Raw genomic sequence first — 13,901 nt, forward strand, 5'->3', positions numbered from 1 at the left:
GCTTTGAAAAACATTTACGCATTAGATCAACTATTTTTATATGTTTTACCATGTATGCATTTCAGTTCCAATCACTTATTTATTCACTTTAGCTAGCTATTTTTGTAAACATTTATACATTATCTAATTGTAGCTATTAACCCCATTATCCAAACAATTTCAACAATTTATTCATTAGCTATACTTGAGCTATTTCACAAGTTTATGGTACTTTTTTAAAAAACTGCTTATTGAATATTTTATCTTTTTAAAAAAAAAACTATTTCAATTGTTTGTTAGCATTTTCAGTATCCAGTTTGTGTCTATTTGAACCACATTTCAGTAGGTCTTTGCTCGTGATTTCAAACATTTGTTAGCAACCAATTTTTAGCTGTTTCATCATTTATCCAATTTTTACATTAGAGATTTCAATTTTCCATTGCTTCATTGTTTTTTTTTACCTTCCTATTTACTTTACAAATTAGACAATTATTTAAAGAATTGATTTATTAGCCAAATTAAAGTTATTGCACAGTACTTTTGATCAGCTACTTCCACTGTTTATTCATTAATTTGAGCTATTTTGCAATTTGTTTGCGACTTTGACTGCAATAAATCAATTTCAAAAGTTAGGGTTAGGGTTAGGGTTATTCCTGACTTTTAGCTAACAATTTTAAAATATTTGGCCGTTAGCCAGTTAGCTGTTTCATCATTTGTCCATTACTTTTTGAAACGTTTATGCATTAGCTACCCTTAGATGTTTTACTATGTCTGTTTTACTTTTACCCAACTGTATTAATCACTTATTCATCATCTTAAGTTTGCCATTTCAGACATTTATCCATCAGCTACTTTTGAGGTGTTTTTACATTTATATACTGCTCAGCTAGCGATGTAAAACAAGTATCCATTAGCTAATGCTAACTATTAACACATTTATCAATTATTTAAATTTAAGCTGTTTCACAGCTTCATCCATTACGTTAAGCTAATTGTTTCAGCTGTATATCTATTACTTTTAGATATACTGAACAGTTTATCCACAAAGGTTAGTCATGTTGCATCCATTTCTCGATCATTACTTGTTACCTAATGTGTGAGTAGTTGCTGTTACTTTCCTTTTTCCTTTTTCCTCAGCACTGGTTGTAAACTGAAGTTAGTCATTAATGATGGTGAGTTAGTCACATTGCACAATGCTCTTTGTTACTACCAGCATTTGCTCCCTTTCCTTACAAGCTTCCGAAGAAACGAGGTCCAGAGCCAACAGGGAATCCTGTAACAAGAGGACAGAAAACTTTGAAGAGAGCAAAGTGTGGCTGTACTCCGCCAACACCTTTTAGCCTCCCAAAGAAAAACACAGCGGAGAGGAAACTGACTGCTGATGTAGTCATCTTATACTCAGTACCCGCCTGGACACGAGCTAAAAATTGTCCTGAATGCCACGAGGGGATTCAAACAAAAGAACGGAGAGTGCTGAGCTGATCAGGAGAGGCCTGGAGTTGATTCAGCTCCCTGAGTCAATTCCTGACTGTGAAACAAATGTGCCAGCCAGCTTGAAAAATGTTCCCTGGCAGCAAAGCGCCGTTTTATAATCAGTCCTCGCTTCTGTTTGTGTTGTTGTACAAATTTGTGCTGCAACACTTTATTACAGCTGCATACACTCTGTTCTGAAGCACCTTTTGTTTATTCTATTTTTCCTATTTATCACTGTTGTGTGCATAAAGCTATAATGTTTCATACATTACAGAGATACTGGACTGCTACAGAATTACATAAAACAGAATTAACTTTTCATGAATAGTCTTACAGGCCTGCACCTTGTATTTCTGTAGACAAATGGAAATTACTCACATAAAAACAGCTCCAAACCACTTAAGGTCAAAGATCTGTACGTGATATGTGCCTCCTTTACTTGCTCATTTCTAGTGAAATGTCTTTAATTTTTGTTCGGTTTGTCCAATTTGGATGATAATTTACAAATCTGAGTTGTGTTTTTCACCTTCGTCCGTGTTCGATGAGCACTTTTACCTGCACGGCACAGTAAAGTCGACTAACAACAGTCGGAAACTTCAGATCTTAACAATTCCAGCGACATGTAAAAGGGTTAACGTCTTCACAAGAAAAGAAAACAAGAATTGCACAAAGCTGTTACACCTGTTAATGCCGCATTGCAGCCTCGCAATAAATATACTTCAAAACTCGTTTGCGAATGATCCGTGTGAATTTTGACACGGCAGCTGACGTCTTGACGCAAAAAGGAGAAGAAAAAAAAAAACAAGTGAAGATACCTGTGCAATTTATCGATTCGCAAGAAAACTATTTATAACCCAACGTGTGACAAAAGCAGGGTCTGGAATCAGAAGAAAGAAAAAAAAAAAAAACAAAAGTATTGAGCCACAGCGTTGTGTGGAGATTGACTGTATCTGTGAAACTATATATAGTGGGAGCACAACTGGACGGTGGTGTGACAGGCAGAGACCATAAAAGCGATCAGGCCAGAGAGGGACAGCATATGCCTGGGATTATGAGCAACCAGCCCTGCTTTAGACGAGGCACACACCCTCTCCTGCAGCTGTCTCACATGCTGTATTCGCAATCTACTATCAATGACTTAATCAGTTTGGGCCCTCTCTGTTTGTTGCTGTCCACCAGGAGTCTTGTTTAAATCCTGTGCCTTACTGCGGGAGCACATTCAAATCACTGATATGCGTTTTAAAGTGGGATTTTAACGTGGTTTTATTTACACTTTATATGCTTATTTGCTTTTATTTTTGCAGAACTGTGAAAATAAGCAGCTTTTGCTTTTCCCCTTTTTGCAAAAAATGTGAGTTACCCGAGGCTCAGACTGAAACTAAACGTTGTTTCAGTGCTGATTAATCTTCTTACAGCTGATTGATTGATTTCCAGGCATTTTTATCATCACAAAATGCTGGGAAATAGTTTAAAAGTACCACTAGGAGCTCCCAAAGTTAAGCTTGTTTGATCTGACTGAAGTTAAAAACATTAAAAATATCACAGAGAAACAACAGTTTTTGTAATTTTTTTCTCTATAAACGCCATAAAAATCTCATTTTCGAATAAAGCATTATGTATAAAAGGTTTACAAGTTGTACCTGAGGACTTATTAATTGTTAATTTACTTACTCATTATAGATGAGATATAAGAAACTTGTCAGGTGGTGAAAAACCTTCTTAGTTTTAACAATAATTCAGCTAAAAAATGTTGTTAAACCCTCAACAAACTGCTTTTAGTCTCGATCCTCTGCAGCCTTTTTTTCACAGGATACAGTCAAAATCATTTTTCACAACCTGGCAACCCACTCATTGCTCCTATAACGTCTTATAAATATCTCTAAATAACTAGCGTAGTTCTTTTATGAACTCATACTGAGGCACTTCTCATGTTTAAACCCTTTGTGTCTTAAAGAGTGGAACCATAAATAAGTGCTCGAAGCTCTTGTGAATTCATTTTCTTTCCACCTAATAATCAATCAGTCAAATATTTGTCTAATCACTAATCTTGTTATGAACCAAAGGCCAGTTTTTTGTACAATCCAAACATCCAGAATTAAAACCCATTCTTGTTCCTGAGTGGTGTAACGTTACACATCATGTAGAGATAATTGCCTGCACCTGGATTCTGCTCATCAAGAGGTGAATTATCTCTACCTGTTTGTTCAATACACTCATCCGGGGCTGTCGTGACACCGTAATGACTCCTAAAACCTCCTCGCCGAACTTCTCTCTGTTTATTCAAATACAGCTGATCTTGCCGGCTTGTTGAATTTAATTGCGGCCGAGTTTGTGGGCAAATGAGGCTGTGTTTGTGAAAGGCAGCTACCTGAGATGAGATTAGGGCAGTGCCATGATTAAGTGCTGCTGTGTTAATGTAGCCGGCCGTGCTGCTGTAATCTCTGGTCGACTCTCTGCAGACTGCTGGCAGCGAAGCCCCAGGACACACACACACACACACTGGTACACAAACACACCTGCATGCACACACGCTCACACTGCAGCAAAGGGAACGCCATGAAAGCCCTGATTTCCTGAGCTTTGAGCTGAGCTCTTTTTAGCTATTGCTGAATTTCTTGCTTTTGTCTGGAAACTTCTTGGTGCTGCTGCTCCATACAAACGCCTCTGATATAAAGATATTTAAAGAAGTGCTCATTATCCCATGTGTGTTAAACTATATTTTAAAAAATGCAAAGAAAATTGTGTATAATCAGTAGATGCATAAGTATGTTTTGCATATAAATATACCATATCTATGTGGATGACACCTTATTGTGCTGTATCAAGTAGAAAACATATAAAATGTCACGTGAAATCTGTATAAAAGTACTCACAATAATAAAAGACTCAATACAAGATGTAAATATAACAACTCATGTAAGTTCAGCTGCACATTTTACATGTTTTTGTTTTAGTTTTTTTAAAAATCATGTCTGATAATGTATTTTGTTTTTGGGTTAAACGACTTAAACTCAACAGAAAAGAAACAAAACAAGCAAAGAAACCTGACGTCTCCAGCATATCCATATCTTGAGATAAACCTTAAATTGTCACGTTCACTCCCCGAGCTCTTCCTCCTCAATTAGCCCCGGATCAATTAGCGCGTGGAGATAATATCACGGGTGACGTGGGGGGTCTGCCTCCCCCCTAAGTCCGTGCAGGTGACCACCACCCACTCGGCTGATGCCTCGAGGGTGGGGATCGTGGCCTGAGCCTGTTGTTATGCAGCCATTAGCTGTAACAACAGTGAGGATAAACCTGCCACTCAGCCTCAGACTGAATTTAAACACATTCGCGCCAATTACAGTGGATTCTCCTGCACGGCCCGAAGGCGAATAATGCGCGAGAGAAAGGAAGTGAAAACACGTAGCAGCGCCTTCCACTTATTTATTTGGATCCGAAACACTCAGAAAAAGTGGACACAAAGAGGAGTTTTTCTAACATCATTAGCGTGGGAAGAGCCGGCCGTATTTACCTCCATGTCTGCTTCGACATAAGAGAATATTTTAAAACATTCAGCATGAACAAAGCGCATAAATATATACACCTCTGGAACATGTTTCCTCTGAAGCGCTAAAAATGGACGGCGAGGTCAGGGTGATTGACCCCTCGGAGAAGAACCTCTTCCTTTTAAAATAGGGGGAAAACCTCTATTTATAAAACGGGACTGTTTCAGGGATATAAATACACTGAATTATCCTCAAGGTTGGGCCTGATCTCTTAAAGATTTTTGCCTGATAAGTTTGATTCATGTCGAAGCAACAGACGGGTATTAAGGGGATAAATATATCGTAGCCATTCGGTATACCGGCAGAAATAAAACCTGATGTCATCGGCGTGTTATTGTGCACAGCTGGAGGATGGATATCGATGTTAAAACCTCGCGTTCTGTTGTGAAAACACGCAAGAGTGAAGCGTCACCATTGTTTAATGGAGGTGTAGTGGAACCTGCTGAATTTTAATGGCCCCCTACCATTAATCAGAAGAGACTAAATCATTTACAGGCAGGATGTCCGGAGCATAAACTGCGCTCCCATGCTGCGAAAACAAGGCGCCATGTGTAACGCAGACACACAGATTACCTCCACTCCGTCCGAGGCCAGGAAGCCGGGTCGCAGAACTCCGCTGCCCCGCTTCCAGGTGAGCAACCGCTGCTGCCGGGAGCCCATTCAGCTCCATGTGGGAGTAGGAAAAACAAACCACTGAATGAACAGTAACGCTGGTGGCATCTGGAAAAGTCAATTTGTGCTCCAGAAGTTGTCATTTTTCCATTTGGCTATTGGATCATTTCTGTTTTTAAGCCCATCCCGAAGCTGATGCGAGAGAAAGTTTCATATTTCAACAATAAACACAAGACAGAAACAGACTTATTTGCAAACATTTATTTCTCAAAAGTGCAAAAAGTATAAAAAAACAACAACACTGCGGTATGTACATAAACTTTAAAATAGTGGCTGTACAATATTTATTATCACAAAATGAACTGAGAGGAAGAGAAACCAGTGTTCATATTAAAATATTCTATGGCTTTATTCACTGCTCCTACATGATACAGTACAAAGTCAAAGTTCAAAATCTCTCCAGCCTCTTGTGTCAGTAGTGAAAAATAAAAACTTTTTTTTTTTTTTCTTTTTGTTCAAATTTAGCTACAGAGATTTGAGGTCAGATCATGTGTCCTTGCAGCAGGCCGGGCAGGAGGTTAGGAGTTGTTGTAGCTACAGTAATAGACAGCTGTGCTGGCGTCTGACAGCACCGATGATATGAGGCTTTCAGGTCCTTGCATGCCAGCCTCATGTGGCCCGTACGGCAAGCCTGCCATGTCCGCACGCGCCGCAGAGGAACTCAAATACTGCTCGAACTCGCTGCGGTCCACCTCGGCCAGCAGCTCGGAGTGGTGCATCTGCTCCACGCTGTCTGCGGGGTGAGGGTGGGAGTCAGGCGGTGGGGAGAGCTGTCCTGCCCCACCGGGGTGCCGCTTGGGGTGGCCGGGGCTGCAGTGCTGGGTGTAATACATGGCCAGAGGGTTGGGGCATCCCATGTAGGAGGGGGGCAGGGTGGCAGGCTGAGGTGGTGGCTGCTCCGGAGCCGATCCTGGGTGCCGGTGCAGGATGGAGTTGGACAGGGGGTCCTGGGGCTGGTACTCTGCTGCCTGAGAGTGGTACGAGTACGCCGGCATCATGTGGCAGTCCTCCTGCGAGTGTGGAGGAAAGAACATGGAGTCTGACTCCACAGCGTCCAGGGGAGAAGTGTCGGGCGTGGGGAGGCTGTAGGTCTCATAAGAGGGGCCCCCGAGTCCCTGAGCATCCCTGTAGTGGCTGAGCGGCTGCGGGGGAACCTGGAAGCCGTGCTCGTGGTAGCCGAGGCCCAGGTTCTCCACGCACACTCTGCCGTCCCCGGGCATCGACTGGGCCTGGTGGTCGGGGACCAGAAAGCCGGAGTCCAGCCTCTTAATCCTCTTCACCTGCTTCCGCCGCCGGGGCCGGTACTTGTAGTTGGGGTGATCCTGCATGTGCTGAACCCGCAGCCGCTCGGCCTCCTCCACAAAGGGCTGCTTCTCTGTGACAGGAAGGGCTTTCCACGATTTCCCTGCAGGTCAAGAGGAGAGTGCACATCAGTTGATATGTCAGCAGATACTGTATGCAGCCTGGTGATGCACTCAAAAATAGCCTGTTGCCATTTTAGGGGGCAGGGACAGGTTTTTGAGGTTACATCTGATGCTTAACTGAGACAAACTTTGGAAAACACTTCACCTGCTGCTCAACTACTCACTGCATCAAACATTTACAGTTGTAGAGGAGGAACACAGTAAAATCCACTTGATATACAACCAAAAATATATAAAATTGAGAAACAGTAGGGAGGGAAATAATCCGCATAGATCTAGTAAATAGGTTTAAATGCACTATAAATTCACTTACCCAGCATTTTGCTCAGCTCGGCGTTGTGCAGGTCCGGGTTTTGCTGCGCCAGCCTCTTGCGCTCATCCTTCGCCCAGACCATGAACGCGTTCATGGGCCGCCGGATCCGCGGTTCGCTCTTCCCGCGATTCTGGCCGCCGGAGCCGGACGCGCACGGCTCGTTTTTCACTTTGGTGTCCCCAAGAGGACTGAGAGGGTCGGCCCACTGGCAGTGTCCCATTCCAGGCATCATGACTGACATCGTACACCTTGCCTGGGTCTGATCGTCGCTGGCGTAACCCGCATCGGGACTACTCATCTCTGTCCAGCTGGGAGGGTTGGAGAGCCACCGGACAGCTCGCAGAGGCGACAACACACGATCACAGCCTGGAGATGAAAATAAAAATAAAAAAAACAACAAAAAAACGTATCACGAAAAAAATAAAAAATCAACGTTTCTGGCTTTCAGGCTGGAATGAAAAAGTCACATCCATTAGCTACTTCCAGGAGCCGCATGGACTGAAACATAGCGACTACTCAGCAGTGAATGTGAATGTTGGTGCGCTATAAACGCGCAGGCAGCCAATCACCGTGTGGAGGGAGTGCCCACTACTACGAAGGTGCAAAAAAGTTCAGAGCTGCCCGCCTCCGACCCTTGTTTGGAGGAATGAGACCCTCTGAAGGAAGAAGCAGCGAGATTTCAAATAGGTATAAGAAGATTATGAGTTCTGGAGGGAAATTAAATACTGCTCTGAGCTTTAGTGCGGCGTTTTCATCGCGTCACTTTATCTGCTTTTGGAGCGTAAAACTCTTTCATCCACACTAACGCTTTAACTCTCACCTCAGTGTTATCCCTCTGTGATTCTCGGACACTCGTTCATCAGTTTGTGTATTGGGCCGAGAACTGTTAGTCTTGAGTATCAGGTTTACGCGTGGACTTAATGGCTCCCCTGTTCGCAACTTTTACGCACGGTCGTCTCGATGGAGACTCTGTGATTGCGGCTTAATGTGAAGCGCTAGACAAAAGGCGTTAATTGAGCATTTGAGTTTTCTAAGAGTGAAATCAACACAAGTGGAGAAAGTTTAAATAAAGAAGAGACAGGCGCCGACAAAAACTGGAGAACGGTGTGATACTGGTGCGCTTTTGTGCCAGACTGTGCCAAAACTGTGCCTCCTAATGTGGATAAACTATCTTTGTCCGTGTAGACGTCTGTTTGGGAGTGAATTAGCCAAATCAACAACTAAACGAATAAGTATTAAGACTCTCAATCACATTTTTCTTAGGCACTGATGAGGATAATCTTTGCTTATTTTACATGAAAGGCGTTTTATTAGCTCTCCTTTTCAGCTATTATACCTCTTTCATCAACTCCCACAAAGCTTTAAGGCACATTTCACCTAAAATATCTCAACTATTATGTCTTACACAAATTACTTTTACCTCACTAGATGTGCATTCAGCTCACTGTGCACGTTATAATCCTTTGTGCGAGTTTGAAAAGTTAAAAATAACGCTCATTCATGACACAAAAAATATACTTTGGTCTATATTTGCCCCCTAAATCTCCCTCCACGAGACCTGAAGTTTCACACTGAGCTTGAGGTGAAACTTTTGGCATGCTTCACTGAGCAGCAGCCCTTTGGATATATGTAGATGACATCAGCCAGTAGTCAAATATAAACTTTATTAACTCTCATGACACGCGTGCAAGCCACAGAATGCGTTTCCGTGTTTTTGGAGCAGCTGTCCCGGACCAGGATAATAGTAGGAGGGAAAAGGTTAAAGCAACCTGTTGCACCTCCAATATTCAGACTTGTTTATGTAGCAGAGAATGAAGCCCCTATTTGTGGCCAGAAATCCAAACATCACACGCAGGCTGCACGGCTCCTTATCAGAGCCAGCAGACCCCGACCTGTCAGCTCCATCTCTTCTCGGACCGTTCCCATCTCGTTGTGGTCTACGGTCTCTCCGACACGTCAAAAGGGGCTGACAGAAATATGAGAGATGCTTATGCAACCTTTGCGTGGCCCGAGCAGACACCAGCGGGGACTCCAGAGCACGCCGGGTGACCCTCTGGGGGTTGGTGGGAGTTTTGGATGGAGATCCAGCCAGGCCCCGGCATGGGACAGGATCTGGACTATAATACTGTCATCGTCTATTTTACCGCTGATGACCTGATAGGATTTCCCCCCTCCTCCTCCAATCCTCAGAGAAAGACGGACCCTGTGTGTGTGTGTGTGTGTTTGTGTCCTGTGAATGCGTGTGTTGACATGGGCGTGGGTATGAGTGTGCTGCCTGGCTGCCTCCCGCTCCGTGTGGGAGTGAAAAATCCTGGCTTTTGATGCGAGAAGTCATAAAGTCTGGAGTCGCAGCCACATTTCCTCTACAAGGTGAGGTTCAGAGTCAACCCAGAGGAGGAGGTGGGGGGGATACGGAGAGGTGACACGCCTCAAACTCGCCCCCCGCCTCCCTCCTCGCTCCATTCCTCCCACTGCCCCTCCACCGAGTCCCCCACCCCGTGCCTGGGGAGTCTGGGGCTGGGTGGGGGCCAGGGCTCTCGACGCCAGCCTCTGGACTCTGCGCTCAGGGAGAGGTCACTTGGCTTGCTTACACAATGGCATTATCTCAGTTCCAGCCTCGGCTACTGCAGCGGTGAGCACTTCCTGTCCCTCTGCAAGCACTTCCTGTCCTTGGCGTAGCAGCACAAACTGTCCGCCTTCCAAGTGAGTTCTGAAACACAGTGGAGCTGCTGGTCGCCAGTCTTGCTGTATAAATGTCTGTGGGTGGCTTTCTTGGGAATTGTACAATGAGTTTGCTGGCTCCTTTGTGCTGCGCTGCGAGGCAGGAGTGTTAGTTTAAATCACAGGGACGGAAGGTATATATATGTTAGCACTCTGCACTGATCCCCAGAGCCGCTCGAGCCGCACCGGCAAAGTCACAGAGTTTAAACAATACTCTGCTAATTAGGAGCAAGTGTTTGTTCTACTCTTAAAAAAAGACTATAAATGGGTTAGTAGATTAATTTACTGCAAGCTGATGTTTAGACTGAAACAGTTTTTATTGAGTTATGACAACTTCTAATGAAATTATGTTCAAACAAAAAACTATGCTGAGTAATTAGCTTTTCCTCTACAATAGAAGAGTGTTGTTAATCACCACTTGATGATTGAATCATGCCTACTTAAGTAATTGGTAGCATAAACACAAGCATTGAAGTTATTTACTGATAAAATCAAGTTGTTCCAATTGGTATTTCAATGGTATTTAAAATGTATTTCACAGTGTCATTAATTATGAACATGTTTTAAAGTTTTTAAGTTGCCAAAATTGTATTAATTAAGTTGTTCCAACTACTTTTTCAACATTATTTAAAAGGAATTCTTAGGTGTTATGGACTTAATTACCTGAAATCCTGACCTCAAAGTCAAGAAAACTATAGTCGTCAAGTCTATTTTATTAAGTTACCTCAACTTGAATTTAGTTTTAAAGAAACTATTATTAAAGTAACATGAAGTTGATGCAGTTGCTGACTTTATGATGTCAACACAACCCATCAAAATAATGTTTGCAGCCTAAGATGTTTGTTGTATATCAATAAATTAGAATTTCTATCTTGCCACCATGCGTTTAGATAGCTGGTGGGATCAGGTCTCTTGTATTAGTTTGTAGTGTGGCAATGATTTTGATGACTGCAGAAAATGCCAAACACTAATTTCAGCTTCTCAGGAGTTTCTGCTGTTTTATCTCCATGTACATTCAATATTTCTGTGTGTTGGACAAAAGAAGACTTGAAAATGTTGCCTTTGGCTCTGGGAACATCGTATTTCACTTCTGATTTTCTATTAAGAAAAAAAAATATCCCTCTTCCATTCTTTGCTGTATCTGAGCCACACTAGTCTGATTTACCAGATGTAGATTACAGCTAACTGGCTGCGTATTACACATGACTTTTTACTCCCCTTCCACTACCTATGTGTTGCCAATCTGAAAATCCCATTCACCACCACAAACAACAACCTTTAAGCAGCACACCAAATGACACACTGAAAATTCCAAGTCTTGCAGTAAGGCAGCCCTACTAGATTTCTTTTGGTGAATTAGCCTTAAACAAATTTCCCGTCAACAGTTTGAGGGAACGCCAATGCTGTATCCTTCACATCGCGCCGTGTATTAGATTGTGTTTGGCTTAAAGAAACACAAATAAGCCAACCCCCTATGGGAGAATAATAGTGAGGTGCAGCGACACCATTCTACACTACATAATGGGCATAATAGTGAGACTATAGTGCTATAGTGTAGAGCATGCATTCATTCATTTGTTATTTTAGTATGCACATGTGTAATTTATGTATCAATAGATAAGATGTCTCGTTTTTTGGTATGCAACAAAAAAACTTAAAGATGCAGTAACATTTTTTTTAAACATCAAGCTGCAAACAGGACATATTACCACTGTATGAAGCCTTCCATTAGAGTGATGTTTCTGCCATCTGGTAAAAAGTTCCAATGCAAACTCTTCTTTAAGCTCCATTTTTGGTCTCCACCACCAGTTTTTAGCAGCTAAATGCTCCACTACGTATACAAGCTTGCTGCTTACTTTAACTAAAATGAAACTGCAGTGTTGGGTAATAATTGTGTGACTTCAAGACTAGAAATGACACCCTTTGCATTACATATAGTCATTTTATCCAGTTTATTTTAAAAAATAAAAAATTGTGCAACTTTAAAAATCTAATACTAATTTCAAATCAGTCATTCAACACTGAACTTCCTTCCTGAAAAAAAAATCAAATATTCATGTATAATAAAATGAGTTAATTGCGGCACTACATCAAACACTCAGGTTGTATATCTAATGTGTATTGCAGGCTATTGAAGCATTGTTAAAGCTGGAAAATAAATTGGAAGCCATACAGTCTTGGACCTCTTCAGAAGTGTACAGGCATCTGTCATTATCAGCAGTGAGATAGCGACTGTTTAGATTGTCTGATTAGACTATGACTTCCTCCAACACCTGCTCGGGAGAGCGGGAGGTGTTTCAGAAGGGGGGGGAAGGGGCTCATCAGCAGGAGAGAATGAGGAGGTTAAGGAGGGGAGCACATAACAGGTGTGCGAGAGAAACGTCTTGTCGAGGATTGAGTCTGTAAATAGAAATCACACCTTTTCCTGAAGCTGGAACATTTCAATGCTAATAACGTCAGTCAGGGATTCGTTTCTGCTGTCAGCTGTCACTTAAACTCAGCAGATGCCAAAAAAAACATCTGAATATATCAATGAATAGTGTGTCGTTTTTCAAAGCTGGTGGTTGAGCGTGACTGACCTGAAAATCACCCCGCATTAAAGTTTGCAGATATGAGACATCATCCACACGCTGAGGTGGTTAAAAATATGTCGACAAGTAGGATGTGAGAGTCCACGTTGGGTTATGTTCTTTCCAGAGGCCACTATGCAAGACTGTCTGGTCAGAAATTGGGGACTTGAAATTATGGCAAAAATGACAGCAGACTGGTCACGAGGTTTGAAAGGTTGCATCTTGCTCACATGCGCACACACACATGTTTTTATGCGTTATTGGTGGTATAGTCTTCCCCCTCCCTCAGGGGATTGCTGGGAAAGTTTCCTCGCCCGAGAGCACACACCCCGACCCTGCAAAAAGGGTAGCGCTGGGATGTTGTCTGCCGCAGACAAGTGGGGACACAGAGGAAGCCGTCTCCACTCTCGTCTCATTGTTCTGGAGGCGTTAATCTGTCAGGGATCTGCTGGGAATCAGGTGGGAATCTACTCAGTCCTGTTGTGTTTATTGGGCCGGTTCATTCCACGTTTAGCAAAGAGCACATTTTGACGTCTTCATCGTTTACCGCCCCCCCGCAGCACTATCCTGCCCCCACCTCATGAAGATGCTCTGATGATAAAACCATTTCTTGTTTGTCTCAGTTTGGAGATGAGCACATCCGCCTTGTCTTCTCGTCTCGCCCTCATTCTCTGTGTGTTTTACAAAACCCAAGCCCGCGTCCAAGACAAATCTTAAATATGCCTTTAGTCATGCTAACACGAGGATGTTTGGAAACTTTTCACCACAAGTTGTGGTGACCCCTGGGTTTGCGCGCTGCCAGGGGTCAGCCAACAATAAAGCGGAAGCAACAAGTAAAATAATCAAAGTCTATTTCCTGAGAACATCCATGGAGCTCGGGCCACTTAGAGGATGCAGCAATTCAAATTTATAATGTCAGAGGTACAAGCAGTGGCTTCAGATGTGGTGAAGGGGCATCATCTTGGAGAAAACGGCAAATACACATTTCTAAACAATAACCTTTCAAACATTAAGAACAGGAAGAGTGGGTGAAGAGGAAGAAGAAAAAAAAACGCTATTCTGGGAAATCCAAACTGTGTCTTTTCTTCAAAACAATACCTGTAGGTCATTTTTATTACAGTAAGTTGTGTTTTCGGATCAAATGTCACAAATGTTGGTTATTTTATTTCAAAACAGCAGTTAGCTTAAAGACTGTAAAGCA

The 13,901-nt window shown here is 42.6% G+C and overlaps 1 protein-coding gene across 1 annotated transcript; it reads right to left on the bottom strand.

Moving 5' to 3' along the window:
* Positions 1-5,858: 5,858 nt before the first annotated feature.
* sox17 (SRY-box transcription factor 17) lies at positions 5,859-7,924 on the bottom strand. Its single transcript, XM_008290804.1, has 2 exons — positions 7,410-7,924; positions 5,859-7,077 (listed from the first exon to the last, which is right to left on the bottom strand). Exons 1-2 carry the CDS (start codon positions 7,705-7,707, stop codon positions 6,191-6,193), a joined length of 1,185 nt encoding a protein of 394 aa, XP_008289026.1. The 5' UTR covers positions 7,708-7,924; the 3' UTR covers positions 5,859-6,190.
* Positions 7,925-13,901: the final 5,977 nt, after the last annotated feature.

This window comes from Stegastes partitus, unplaced genomic scaffold (genome assembly GCF_000690725.1).
Source record: "Stegastes partitus isolate 25-593 unplaced genomic scaffold, Stegastes_partitus-1.0.2 Scaffold696, whole genome shotgun sequence".
NCBI lineage: Eukaryota > Metazoa > Chordata > Actinopteri > Pomacentridae > Stegastes > Stegastes partitus.

Bases quoted from the DNA above. Each gene is read 5' to 3' on its own strand.
- sox17 (XM_008290804.1), bottom strand. From the start codon at position 7,707: ATGAGTAGTCCCGATGCGGGTTACGCCAGCGACGATCAGACCCAGGCA. The intron at 7,078-7,409 runs GTAAGTGAATTT...CTTGACCTGCAG, and splicing joins CGAGCTGAGCAAAATGCTGG to GGAAATCGTGGAAAGCCCTT.